This window comes from Vigna unguiculata, chromosome 9 (genome assembly GCF_004118075.2).
Source record: "Vigna unguiculata cultivar IT97K-499-35 chromosome 9, ASM411807v1, whole genome shotgun sequence".
Classification (NCBI taxonomy): domain Eukaryota; kingdom Viridiplantae; phylum Streptophyta; class Magnoliopsida; order Fabales; family Fabaceae; genus Vigna; species Vigna unguiculata.
In genome coordinates, this window is record NC_040287.1 from 42,899,943 (window position 1) to 42,911,478 (window position 11,536).

At 34.9% G+C, this 11,536-nt stretch overlaps 2 protein-coding genes across 7 annotated transcripts; both read left to right on the forward strand.

Moving 5' to 3' along the window:
• Positions 1-1,495: 1,495 nt before the first annotated feature.
• LOC114163920 (proline-rich receptor-like protein kinase PERK7) lies at positions 1,496-11,171 on the forward strand. Of its 6 annotated transcripts, XM_028048308.1 has the most exons (15): positions 1,496-1,802; positions 1,876-1,961; positions 2,602-3,233; positions 3,911-4,012; positions 5,099-6,049; positions 6,192-6,385; positions 7,033-7,210; positions 8,064-8,676; positions 8,845-9,396; positions 9,493-9,579; positions 9,655-9,725; positions 9,797-9,873; positions 9,955-10,099; positions 10,301-10,462; positions 10,551-11,171. In XM_028048308.1, the coding sequence occupies exons 8-15, from the start codon at positions 8,160-8,162 to the stop codon at positions 10,824-10,826; spliced, it is 1,887 nt and encodes a 628-aa protein (XP_027904109.1). In that variant the 5' UTR covers positions 1,496-1,802; positions 1,876-1,961; positions 2,602-3,233; positions 3,911-4,012; positions 5,099-6,049; positions 6,192-6,385; positions 7,033-7,210; positions 8,064-8,159; the 3' UTR covers positions 10,827-11,171. The 6 variants fall into 6 exon arrangements, with proteins under 6 accessions (XP_027904109.1, XP_027904111.1, XP_027904108.1 ...); XM_028048310.1 differs by having other exon boundaries at positions 1,496-1,961; positions 3,911-4,071; XM_028048307.1 differs by having other exon boundaries at positions 1,496-1,961.
• LOC114163745 (SWI/SNF complex subunit SWI3D-like) lies at positions 1,692-5,799 on the forward strand. Its single transcript, XM_028048038.1, has 8 exons — positions 1,692-1,961; positions 2,121-2,164; positions 2,391-2,460; positions 2,549-2,852; positions 2,910-3,163; positions 4,378-4,452; positions 5,099-5,262; positions 5,448-5,799. The coding sequence occupies exons 1-8, from the start codon at positions 1,692-1,694 to the stop codon at positions 5,797-5,799; spliced, it is 1,533 nt and encodes a 510-aa protein (XP_027903839.1).
• Positions 11,172-11,536: the final 365 nt, after the last annotated feature.

The window sequence follows — 11,536 nt, forward strand, 5'->3', positions numbered from 1 at the left end:
ATTATGAGTTTTGACACAAAATTGGAATTCATCTATTTTTGAAATTTTAATACATTTTTGTTCATAAATTTTAAAATGAATGAATATAATATTTTTAACCCAATTACATTAAATTTTGTTAAGGTGTGAAACACGTTTTGTACTATCATTTATATTGTTCACACTGTGTAACACATTCCCACTTTAATATCTATTGGTAAACACTTTGACACATCAAAACAATTTAACATAATTGAGTTAAAAAAGATTGTATTTATTCATTTGTAAAGTTTGCGGATCAAAAGTGTATCAAAGATTCAGACAGTGACAATTTCTAGTTTAACGACAAAATTCAAGGACTAAAAACATACTTACCATTTATCTTGACATCCCCTAAATTTTGTCTGAAGATCCACCACTGATTAGTTGTGAATTCAACAAGCTTAATATGTTAATATGATATCAGAGTCATAAGAATCTATCATAGTCGATATTTAAATCTATTGGGTCACCCGGTATTAGGTCTCTCTTTATTACCACACTCAATATTCTCAATGAGAATGCATAACATCCTTCGTGGGAAAATATGTTAGAGATCAATATATAAGTGAAGACAAACTTATTTTTATTGAGCCATTTTAATGAGAATGAGTTAGATTGAAACTCCCTCTCTTTCTTAATATATTAAAAATTTTAATCAACTAAATAAAAAATCAAATTATAATATTAGTTTATATGTGTTTTAATGTGTGAGGATCAGTTGTAGTGAAAGGTTAATTTAATTAAGTTAATTGTATATTTTAAGATTTAATTAGTGTAATTCTACGTTACAAAATTAATAATAAGACAAAAATAAATTAACTACGGATTAAGTAATTAACACAACTTTCAAAGAAGATTTACTATTTTTTATAATCTCACTTTTACCATTTTTAGTATAATATGCTTCGGTCTTCAGAATTTTTTAGAAATTATTTACTATTTTTAAATGAATATTCTTTTTGGTAGTTAAATTGAATGATAAATTTGAAAAATGTCTATAGAAGTGTTATGGAAAATTAAAATGGTATGAATGATACGTGTGATCATTTTTATTTTTCAAACATTTTATAATCGGTTTTGTATTTTCCTAGAGAATATAATAATATAGAGAGAATGAAATATCGATTGAGCTTGTTAGATTAAAAATAATAGTTTTACATCCTTTTAAAATTCGAGAGAAATATATTTGTTGAGTAAATGTAATATCAAAACCTTCAAATTTTATTACAAGTTTTTTAGATTCAGTAAGGAAGAAGGGTGCAGCTTAATAGGATGGGCCAGTGCACACTTGCATAAAAAACTATTTTACTTGAACACTAGATATTTTCACACCATAATTTTTTTTTATTTTTATTTTTTATACTATCCCTCATTATTATTTATTCTTTTTTTTTAAATACAAAAATTAATTTTCATCAAGAACATTTTATTACTCTATAAAAGTTGTTAAATGTACCGAAACGGTTTCAAACAAACTTTTTCCTTTCTTTTCTTCTTACCGCTTAGTACCACTCCACTACCCAGAGCGAGCGATGAAGCACGAAAAGCGCAAGTGAGATATTTGTTATGGCGTCTCTACTAGTCGTTGCGATTGACGGCGAAACGACACTAATCAGCGGCCACGAAGCACGTTCACACTGAGCCATGGAAGAGAAGCGCGTGATGCTTACATGGAGATACGAAAGTATCTTATAAAGAGGTTTCACACAAATCGAAATGTACAATTTGAATTGAAAGATTTGTTAGAGATCAATCTTGGAGATGTGGATGCTAGGCAAGAGGTAATGGTGTTTCTGGATTACTGGGGTTTGATTAATTTCGATTCTTTATCTTCTATGGGTTATGTTGATTCAGTGAAACAGGAGGAACCAACAGTTGAGTACCATTGCAAATCTTGTTCTGTTGACTGTTCTCTCAAGGGCTACCATTGCCAGAAGCAGGTTCTTGCCTATAATTTGGATGGTTTCTTGAATTGCATTGTTTAGTAAATTAGTAATATGTTTAAGATATTTATTAAGTTTTGATTTATAGTCTACAATTCAAATTTTGCAAGCCTGAGAATCTTGTAAAATTATTTATATTGGTCTCTGTTGTTGCAGATCCCTTCATTGCTTCAAGGATTTGTATTCATTAACTATCTTTTGTAAAATTTCTCTTCAAAAAAGTAGAGGAAACAAGAATCAGTTGAAATATTTTCTGAATTAACTTAAATCTTTCTGGCATGTAGCACTTGCATAATTTGGTTATTTGAAGACTCTACGAGTTCTGATAGCTCAGAAAATCTACTGACCTTTCCAAATTTTACAAAATGCATCATCAAGAGATGGTATTTTCTGCTGATGGTCATTGTATCTGTTGATTTATTGTAGGTTTTATGGCTGTTTGTCATTGTTTGTGTTGATTGATTTTGCTGTCTGTCATTTAGATAGCAACAAGCTGGTCAACTGTTTAAACATTTTTTGAACTTTTAGCTATTGATTGTGTTTTGTTGGAAGACTAGGGTTATGATTATTAATTTCCTACTCAGTTGTATGATGTGTCTGACGGGGCAGATTTTTATATATGTACCAATTGCTTCAGTAATGGAAAATTTGGCTCTGGCATGTCCTCCTTGGATTTTTTACTCATGGAGCCGTCAGAAGTACCAGGGATTAGTGGTGGAAAATGGACTGATCAGGAGACTCTTTTGCTCCATGAAGCATTAGAACTTTATAAAGAAAACTGGAATGAAATTTCAGAACACGTTGCAGCAAAATCAAAAAGCTCAATTACACTTTTTCAAATGCCAATTGAAGATGCCTATGTTGATTGTGGTGATGATGCTGATGCAAGTTACAACGAAAATATAGATCCATCTACTTCTTGAGATGATTCGTCTGTTCACAAAGATGCTTTAGAATTTTATGAGAATAAGATTAGTGATGCCATTGAAGTCCATGCGCGGTCCCTTCAAATTGAAACTACTAAAGCTGACGATGGTAATAATGTGAAAGTTAATGAGGAGACTCCAAAACCAGACAATGTTGATGACGAGAAAACCTGTGAGCAAACCTCTAAATCAGAAGATGATTTAAAATTAAAATTTGGTCAAGAAGAAGGCGACAACTATTCTCAAAATGCACTGGAGGAAACATTTATATATGTTTGGTTATTGTTGTAGACCTAAAGGGCCATCATCATCTGCTGAAGTTGGTAATCCTGTCATGGCATTGGTGAGTTGAAATGTGGATTATATGGGCTATTTAATATCAGTTTTTATATTTGCATTTTCTTTTGGGGCATGGTAACAAGTGTCAAATTTATTGAGTTTTTTGGTAGCGACATTGGCTCACCGAGTGTACCGATCAATGAGCCACTAACCACTAGGCCCAAATAGGGATTTTAATGAGGCGGATAGGGTACAAGTAGTAGTTCTCCCATATCTTACCTCTAGATAAATATTATCCATATATGTGCGGGTATCTGTTATGCGGGTATTCGCATAAATTTTTAATATCTACACATATCCACGAGTACCTATGGATATTTAAAAGAAGAAATTAATATTTAATAAAAAAATTTAACCATAAATTCAAATAAAAATACAATGCATAACTTTTATGAATTTCAAATAAAGTGAAAATAACTCATTTAAATAGTGTTGGATGACAGTTTACAAATAAATGAAGATTTTTTAAAACCAATTAATAAAAAATAATCCATTCAAAATCAATGTGTTGATATTTTAATAATTCTTTTTAATGTAAATTAAAGTATAGCGGGTAAGGGTATTCACGGGTACGGATACTATGATATCCGAACCCGTTTTGTTAATATGCGGATATAAAAAATACCTGTACCTGTTACCCATAATTATCCATTTTTAATATCCATTTCTTACCTGTTGCAGGTTTTATCTGTAGAGACCTGCCTATAGATTTTTTTAACAACCCTAGGCCCAAGTGTAACACCAAACATCCCTTTGGGTGGGAGGACTTTGTGAACTGAAAGGGTGAGCGATGCACTGAATCCCACAATCTATCGTAGATTCCAAATAATGAACTGCCATAAGTATGTTATGAGTCTGTTATTTTCTTTCTGTCACCTTTCTGTTGCTATTGGTGTTATATATGTATAATAGAAGTATTATCCAGAATTTTCTTTTTCTTATGAGGCTTTTTTCTGGCCTTATAATTCAGTTTTTTCAAAGAAAAGTGAATGGTTTGAAATCTCAGAAAGCTCATAAACTCCAAAAATATCAGAAGTATATGTATCCAATGTTGATATGCTTTTGATAGATCTCTATATGTATCCAAAATGTATCCATTAATATATTTTTTTTAAATGAATTGCTTGATACATCTCCTGTTAATACAGCTTCCCTACTCCATGGATGCATCTCAAGACAGTCCTGTAATTACTGAAGTTTTTAATGTTCGAAGGCACCCAATAGTATATATACTTAAAAGGAGCATCTGAGCATTTGTCTTTCAAATGAAAAGCTATGGCTTTGTTAGATTCTATCTTCCAAACAACAATTTTCTTATTCTACAGAGCCAAATTGCTTTTGGAATGGACTCTATGTTTTTGTTTTTTTACATTTCAACTTGGACAAGGAAATTGTATATTTTGTTTCTACGTGTTATGTTGGAAAGTCACTTCATTTGTTGTCATCTATAGTCCATGTTTATTGTGGTCATCCTTAACCTGGTTGCCTTAAATGCAGCCTCAAAAAGGGTGTGTTTAGTTTTACATTGCGTAGAGATATGAACACTACTTAAAATCTTCGAAATCCATGCCATATAAGTTAGTTTTTGTGAAGTTGAATTAGATTTTGGGTCCAAAATTTTAAGATGGTATGAAAGTCTGTATAGATTAATTGTTTGGCTACTCACATTATCACACTATAAACCCATAGCCTTTGGCTTGAGGGTGTGTTAGAAAGTCACCGTGGTCATCCTTAACTTGTCTTAATTGTGTTCTCTGGGCTTCCTTAAGTGCAGTCTCAAGGGGGTGTGGTCTCCTGTTTGCGTGGTCTTCTGGTTTTTCCATTATATGTAATCTCTCTAATTAATTAACATTAGATTTCTTTCTTCAGGCATTTTTCCTTGGACGCATGGTGGATTCTGGTGCAGCTGTTGCTTCAGGGCATAACTCTTCAAAATCCATGTCTGTAAATTCTCCCAGCACTGTGCTTTCTGCAAGGCACTGTTTTCTTCTGGAAGATCCACCCGGTGATAATAAGCCAAGTAGATCTAAGAGGTGTTTAATATTGTGTTGAGATTTTGAATTTTTGAAAATTACATAATTTGTATAATTGATGTTGAAGGGGAACTTTTGATATGTCTGCCTGGATCGTAGTGATTCTAAAAGGGAGGGAAACATGAACAAATGCATGTTAGATTATAATGCTGTATCAAATTATCACAATGACAATAATCTTAAAGACGATGGAGTCTGGAAAAATCAATTGTTTTAAAGGAGAAAGCAATGATTGATAATGAGGAAGTTGCTTATGATAATTGTAATTTAAAGTTACCCAGTGATCAAGCAACAAGGGCTGTACATGGTTCTGATGGTTCTACACTCAAGGATAAAGTTCTACTCAGTTCTGAGTTGAAAAAGGGAATTTCACCGCATAAGAGCTCCCAGCCAATTCAAGAACTAAAGAATGGAGGCGTGTCCAACGATCTTCCAGCAGAAAATAGACTTCCACAGTATATTAAATCCAATCTAGGAGAAACAAAAAATGTTAATGCAGTGTCTGATTTATGCCCTCAGATAAGAGCAAGCCTTTAAAACTAATATCTACAAATCCAGTTATTGAGTCTCTGGATTCAACAAACTCAACAATGGATGTCGGTATGATTTCTAATTCCTTGTCATCAGTGAAGAACGGATCTCAACCCCTAGTAATTACATCAATTTCATCCCAACATACCGTGACAGAAAAGGATGCAGATATCATTTTTATTTCTATGCCTTTGGATAAAAATGAACTTCCACATCCAGTAGAATCAAGTTCTGGTGCAGAATATGGATAACTCAGGTTTCTCTTTCTCTCTCTCTCTCTCTCTCTCTCTCTCTCTCTCTCACTCCGACACTCACACAAAAACATAGAATGTAGTAATTAAGTAGTTAATGTCATAATTCAATTTAAGTTTACAAAAATGAATGAAATCCTAATGCAGTGGCAGGTGCAGATCACCCGGAAAATGACATGAAACTAAACATGAAGAAGGCAAATCATGACAATAATTTTGAGAAATTAAAACATGTTGTAGTTTCCACACTTGCTGCAGCAGCAGTAATAAAGCGAAAATTCTGGCTGATGAGGAAGGCTATCAAATCAGACAAGTTGCTTCTTTGGTTGATAGAAAAGCAGGTAACTGAATGGTGCAAATGTTTTATTTGTATTTCATGTTCCCTTGTGTTTGTTGGTATAGTGTTATATACAATACTTTATTTCGGTACATAAAATTAATTAGTTCTACATACTGAAAATTAATTTAGTAATAAACTAAAAAAAAATGCACACACACACACACACATATATATATATATATATATATATATATATGTATGTTATGTATGTTCAAGAGTATAATTTATAAAAAGTTTGATGTATAAATAAAACTTTAATTGTTGTTTCTGTTATTCTTTCTCAATAAAAAAGAAAAAAAAATCAACTTAAATTACGTTTGAATGGACTATACATATTTCGAACAAAAACTTTGAAACAAAGCATTAAATCTTGCACACATAGAAAATATAGGATATAGGAATTATGTACATATTTAAATTGGTAAAATAAAATTATTTATAAAAGTATTTATTTAAAACCAAGTTGGCTTTTTAACATGATATAGAGAATGTTGTGATGAGGATAAGGGAGTAGTCCAGTAAGGCAGAAGCTTTACCATGAGTGTGCTTTGATAATTACTAACCAGTTTGGTGTAACTGCTTCCATATCTATAAGTGTACCACCAAACTTACTAATAGATAGAATTCGTATGAATTTTTCAAATTCAGTCTCAAGACCTCAAATCACTCTACGAATCTCGAAAGCTGATTTCATGGTGGCCTGTTACTACTCTTCCAAGCCATTTAGCACATGCAGCTTCTGCGGGAAATTCAGTTTGTCCATCCAACCATGAAAGCTTTTCTTCTGTTACAAATAGAAAAAAGTTCATGCCATCTCCTTGACAATGTGAGTATTCGTTTCTATCTGTGTATACTTCCTATCACTGAAGCCATCATAGCATGTCCATTTCTGGTAACCCTCAGTTGTTTAAGACAAATGTTTCTCGGAAATCTAAAGGCTTGTCCATGAATCTATTTTTTCACGCAAAATATAGACATTTTTTAGTAATCGTATCTAATATTTGACATCTATTTTTTATGATCCGAGTCTAAATCAGGATCACATTAAAATTTAAATGATTTATTTTGTATAATTAATTTGTCATAATGTTAGTTCATCACGCTCCATGAAAAAAAAGACACGTAGTACATCGGGCCAGGCAGTCGCATTCAACTTCAATTCAACACGATCGATTTTGAACCTTTTGCAATGGGTCCCACGCTTCCCTCCAGCAAGTCAATAAAAGATACACATTTTGAAATGGTTGCGACCAACAGAATCCAGAAAAAAGGAATATGAGCGATTTATCGAAGATTGTCGTAAGTTTTGGTTTAACTATTAACCCTAAAAGTAGATAAAAAAACTGAAAGCATGCATGGCAGGATTATCTAGTTAGGTTAAAAATAGAAAGAAACGTTGCAGTGAAAAATGAATTACGCTGCATTGTAGGTGACATGAGCGGAAACACGATTTGTCGGTTCCATATTACAATGCATAATAATTATTCACCATGCTTCTTCTCTCTTTCTGTGGAGAACCCTCCTGTCCTTTGCTCTCAGGTAGCATTCTCTTTTCTTACGTACCCCCCTCGTGCATGCATGCATGCAGAAAATATCAGCATGCACCCTCATATATTCCCGCCTTCAAAATCAAAACATGCACAAGGATATATGTTTATTCAATTTGTTTACTGTGGCAGGTTTCGCAAGTTGCAGAATCCTTACGTGAGGGAGAGGGCCAGGTTTCTCCCTCTCTTTAACCTTCCCTTCCGTTGGAGAAGAAGTCATCCTTCCATATGGCTTCTGATTCCCCACCATCGTCGGACAATTCATCTCCTCCGCCACCACCGCCCGACAATTCATCTCCTCCCCCACCACCAGACAACTCATCTCCACCACCACCACCGCCGGACAATTCATCTCCTCGTCCACCGTCACAGGACAATTCACCACCTCCTCCCTCGTCAAGCGATAAGAAATCTCCGCCCCCGCCATCTAATTCCTCACCATCTACATCGCCACCACCTCCTCCTGATAAGAAATCAGGTAACCGCCGGTCATCGCCGCCCCCACATTCTGGCCATCAGTTTTCTCCTCCCCCACCTTCAAAGAACCGGTTGTCTCCACCCAAGTCATTATCTTCGAGGTCATCAGGAGACGGTGGAAGCCAATCATTGAGCACGCCAATTATAATAGCAATTGCAGCTGCAGCTGGGATTTTGCTCCTTCTCCTTCTCATGGTCATCTTTGCGTGTTCAAGAAGAAAAAGGAAATCTCAGTCACCCAATAATTACTACCATAATCAACCTAATGGTATGTGTTTTATATATATATATATATATATATATATATATATATATATATATATATATATTAAAGACAAATGCATGTGATTAACTTGGATTTGAGCACTCTTTTATTATTACTTCAAAGTTCTTAGAAATCATAGATGATGTCAATATCAATTTTTATTTCATGCAGATGGGTTTCACAAAAACGAGTATGGGTACAACAGCAATAAGGTTGAGCACGTTATGCATATTCCTCCACATCCAAATCCACATTCACAAGATCCAAATCTATATCCACCACATCCACATCCACTTCCAGTTGGAAGTTGGTCAGCACCCCAGGGTGTTAGTTCTGACATGAGCAGTGCCAGTTACTCTGGGCCCCATGGTCCCGTTTTGCCACCGCCGCACCCCACGGTGGCCCTCGGATTCAACCAAAGCACCTTCACTTACGAGGAGCTCTCGGCTGCGACTGGTGGCTTTAGCCAACACAACCTGCTGGGCCAGGGTGGCTTTGGATACGTCCACAAAGGTGTTCTACCCAATGGCAAGGAAATTGCAGTGAAGAGCCTCAAAGCCACTAGTGGTCAAGGAGACAGAGAATTCCAAGCTGAGGTTGAAATCATCAGCCGCGTCCACCATCGCCATCTCGTCTCACTCGTCGGCTATTGCATCTCACAAGCCAACAAGCTCCTCGTTTATGAGTTTGTGCCTAACAATACCCTCGAATACCACCTTCATCGTGCGCTCTTTCTTAATTCAACTACTGGGTTCAATGAATACTTTTCTTTACACCTTTTATTGTATGTCTGATGAAAATCTGTCAAATCTTTTTCAGGAAAGGTTCAACCTGTGATGGATTGGAATACCAGGCTCAAAATTGCGATTGGATCGGCTAAAGGACTTGCATATTTACATGAGGATTGTAAGTTATCTGCCTATTCTTTTAATGATTAACGATGAGGCCAACATTAATATGACCTCGAACATTATTAACTAGGTCACCCTCGTATCATTCACCGAGACATAAAGGGTGCAAACATTCTACTCGAAAACAACTTCGAAGCCAAAGTAAGTATATCGATCGAATTTCGTTGTCTGAGCGTTTCTTCTGTAATTACTCAATTAATCTATCCATTCAGGTGGCAGATTTTGGGTTGGCAAAGATGAGTCAAGACACTAACACTCACGTTTCTACTCGTGTAATGGGAACATTCGGGTAAGAAATTCAACTGTAAATCGACCTATATATACGTTTTTTCAAGTTTCAAGCAATATAATAATTTGTCTAAAATTTCAGGTATTTGGCTCCAGAATATGCATCAAGCGGTAAGCTAACTGACAAATCTGATGTGTTCTCGTTCGGTATTATGCTTTTGGAGCTCATAACAGGTCGGGAACCTGTTGACAACACTGGGGAATATGAAGATAGTTTGGCCGACTGGGTAAGTATAATTTTAATTAATTCCCGCATACTTTCAATAACTTTAGATCTCTAATTAATTTGAACCTTTCAGTTTGTGAGTGTGTGAATGTTTCCCATATTATTATTCATCAGTTATCACTACTGCGAAACATATATTACAATGAAAAGAGTATATAATATAATAATGTCTACTTGTTCCATATCTATGGGCCATGAACAGGCTAGACCACTCTGTACAAAGGCAATGGAGGATGGAATTTTTGAAGGGCTGGTGGATCCACGTTTACAGGGTAATTACGACGAGCGCCAAATGTCTTGTATGGTGGCTTGTGCTGCATTTAGCGTAAGGTACTCTGCAAAGAAGCGGCCGAAAATGAGTCAGGTAATACTAATCATGGTTTATTATTTACTATACTACATTTCATCTTCTCTTTTTAACTTAAGTTATGATGGATGAATGAATGAATTAGATTGTGAGAGTGCTGGAGGGTGATGTGTCAGTACAAGTGCTTGGTCACGAGGGAACGAAACCTGGACAAAGTACAGTGTTCGGCGGCGAAGGGGAATATAACGCGGAGAAATACGGTGCTGACATGATGAAGTTCAGAAAACTAGCATTACAGAGTGGCAGTGAGTTTAGTGCAACGAGTGAATATGGCATGAACCCTTCCACCACAAGCAGTGAACATTCTTCTGCTGAATATGTCAATGCCAGAAGGGTAGGAGCTCGAATGCACACTCCTTAATTCATCATCATCTGAACTTGTTAGGATAGTAACACCTGATCTTGCCACAAGCTTTTAATGATGTTCTCATTTGGCATAACAAGTTAGTGCCAGAGGGATCCAAGTTAAAGAAATGGAAGACACGTTTCTTCAGTTTATGAGTTTTAGTGAGTAATTGATTGAGTAGGATACTCTGATAGGTTGTAAACATTGGACAGAGAAGGGAATATGTAATGTAGAGCATGTGTTGTAACATTAATTAGAGGAAGCTCCTGTGTACATCTTTCTGATTTGGAGTTGGGTTAATACTGTGCATATGTATTTTTATGTTATGATAAAATAAAATAGATGAAAAAAATTGGAGGACCGAATATGTGTTTTCATGTCTCTGTTTCTTCAAAGTTACCACCCATAATTTATTCACAATCAGTAGTAACCAAGGCATGTTTGGAAAATGGAAAATAATATTTGGACAACTAAATTTTGATAACTTTCTCTTACAACATGTGTCATTTTCTAAGTGATTTTAAAATATTGTGAAAAAATAGAAAACCATTTAGAAGATGTCATCTAAAGTCATAAGAGAAAATTGTTAAAATTTAGTAGTCGAAAAATCATTTCCCTTCGAGATAGGACCATGTGCTTTGCAGGTAATATTATTGTGTTCATGTTTTTGCTTTGCAGGTAATATTATTGTGTTGTGATACTTAACTAGTTTTTTCACACAATTT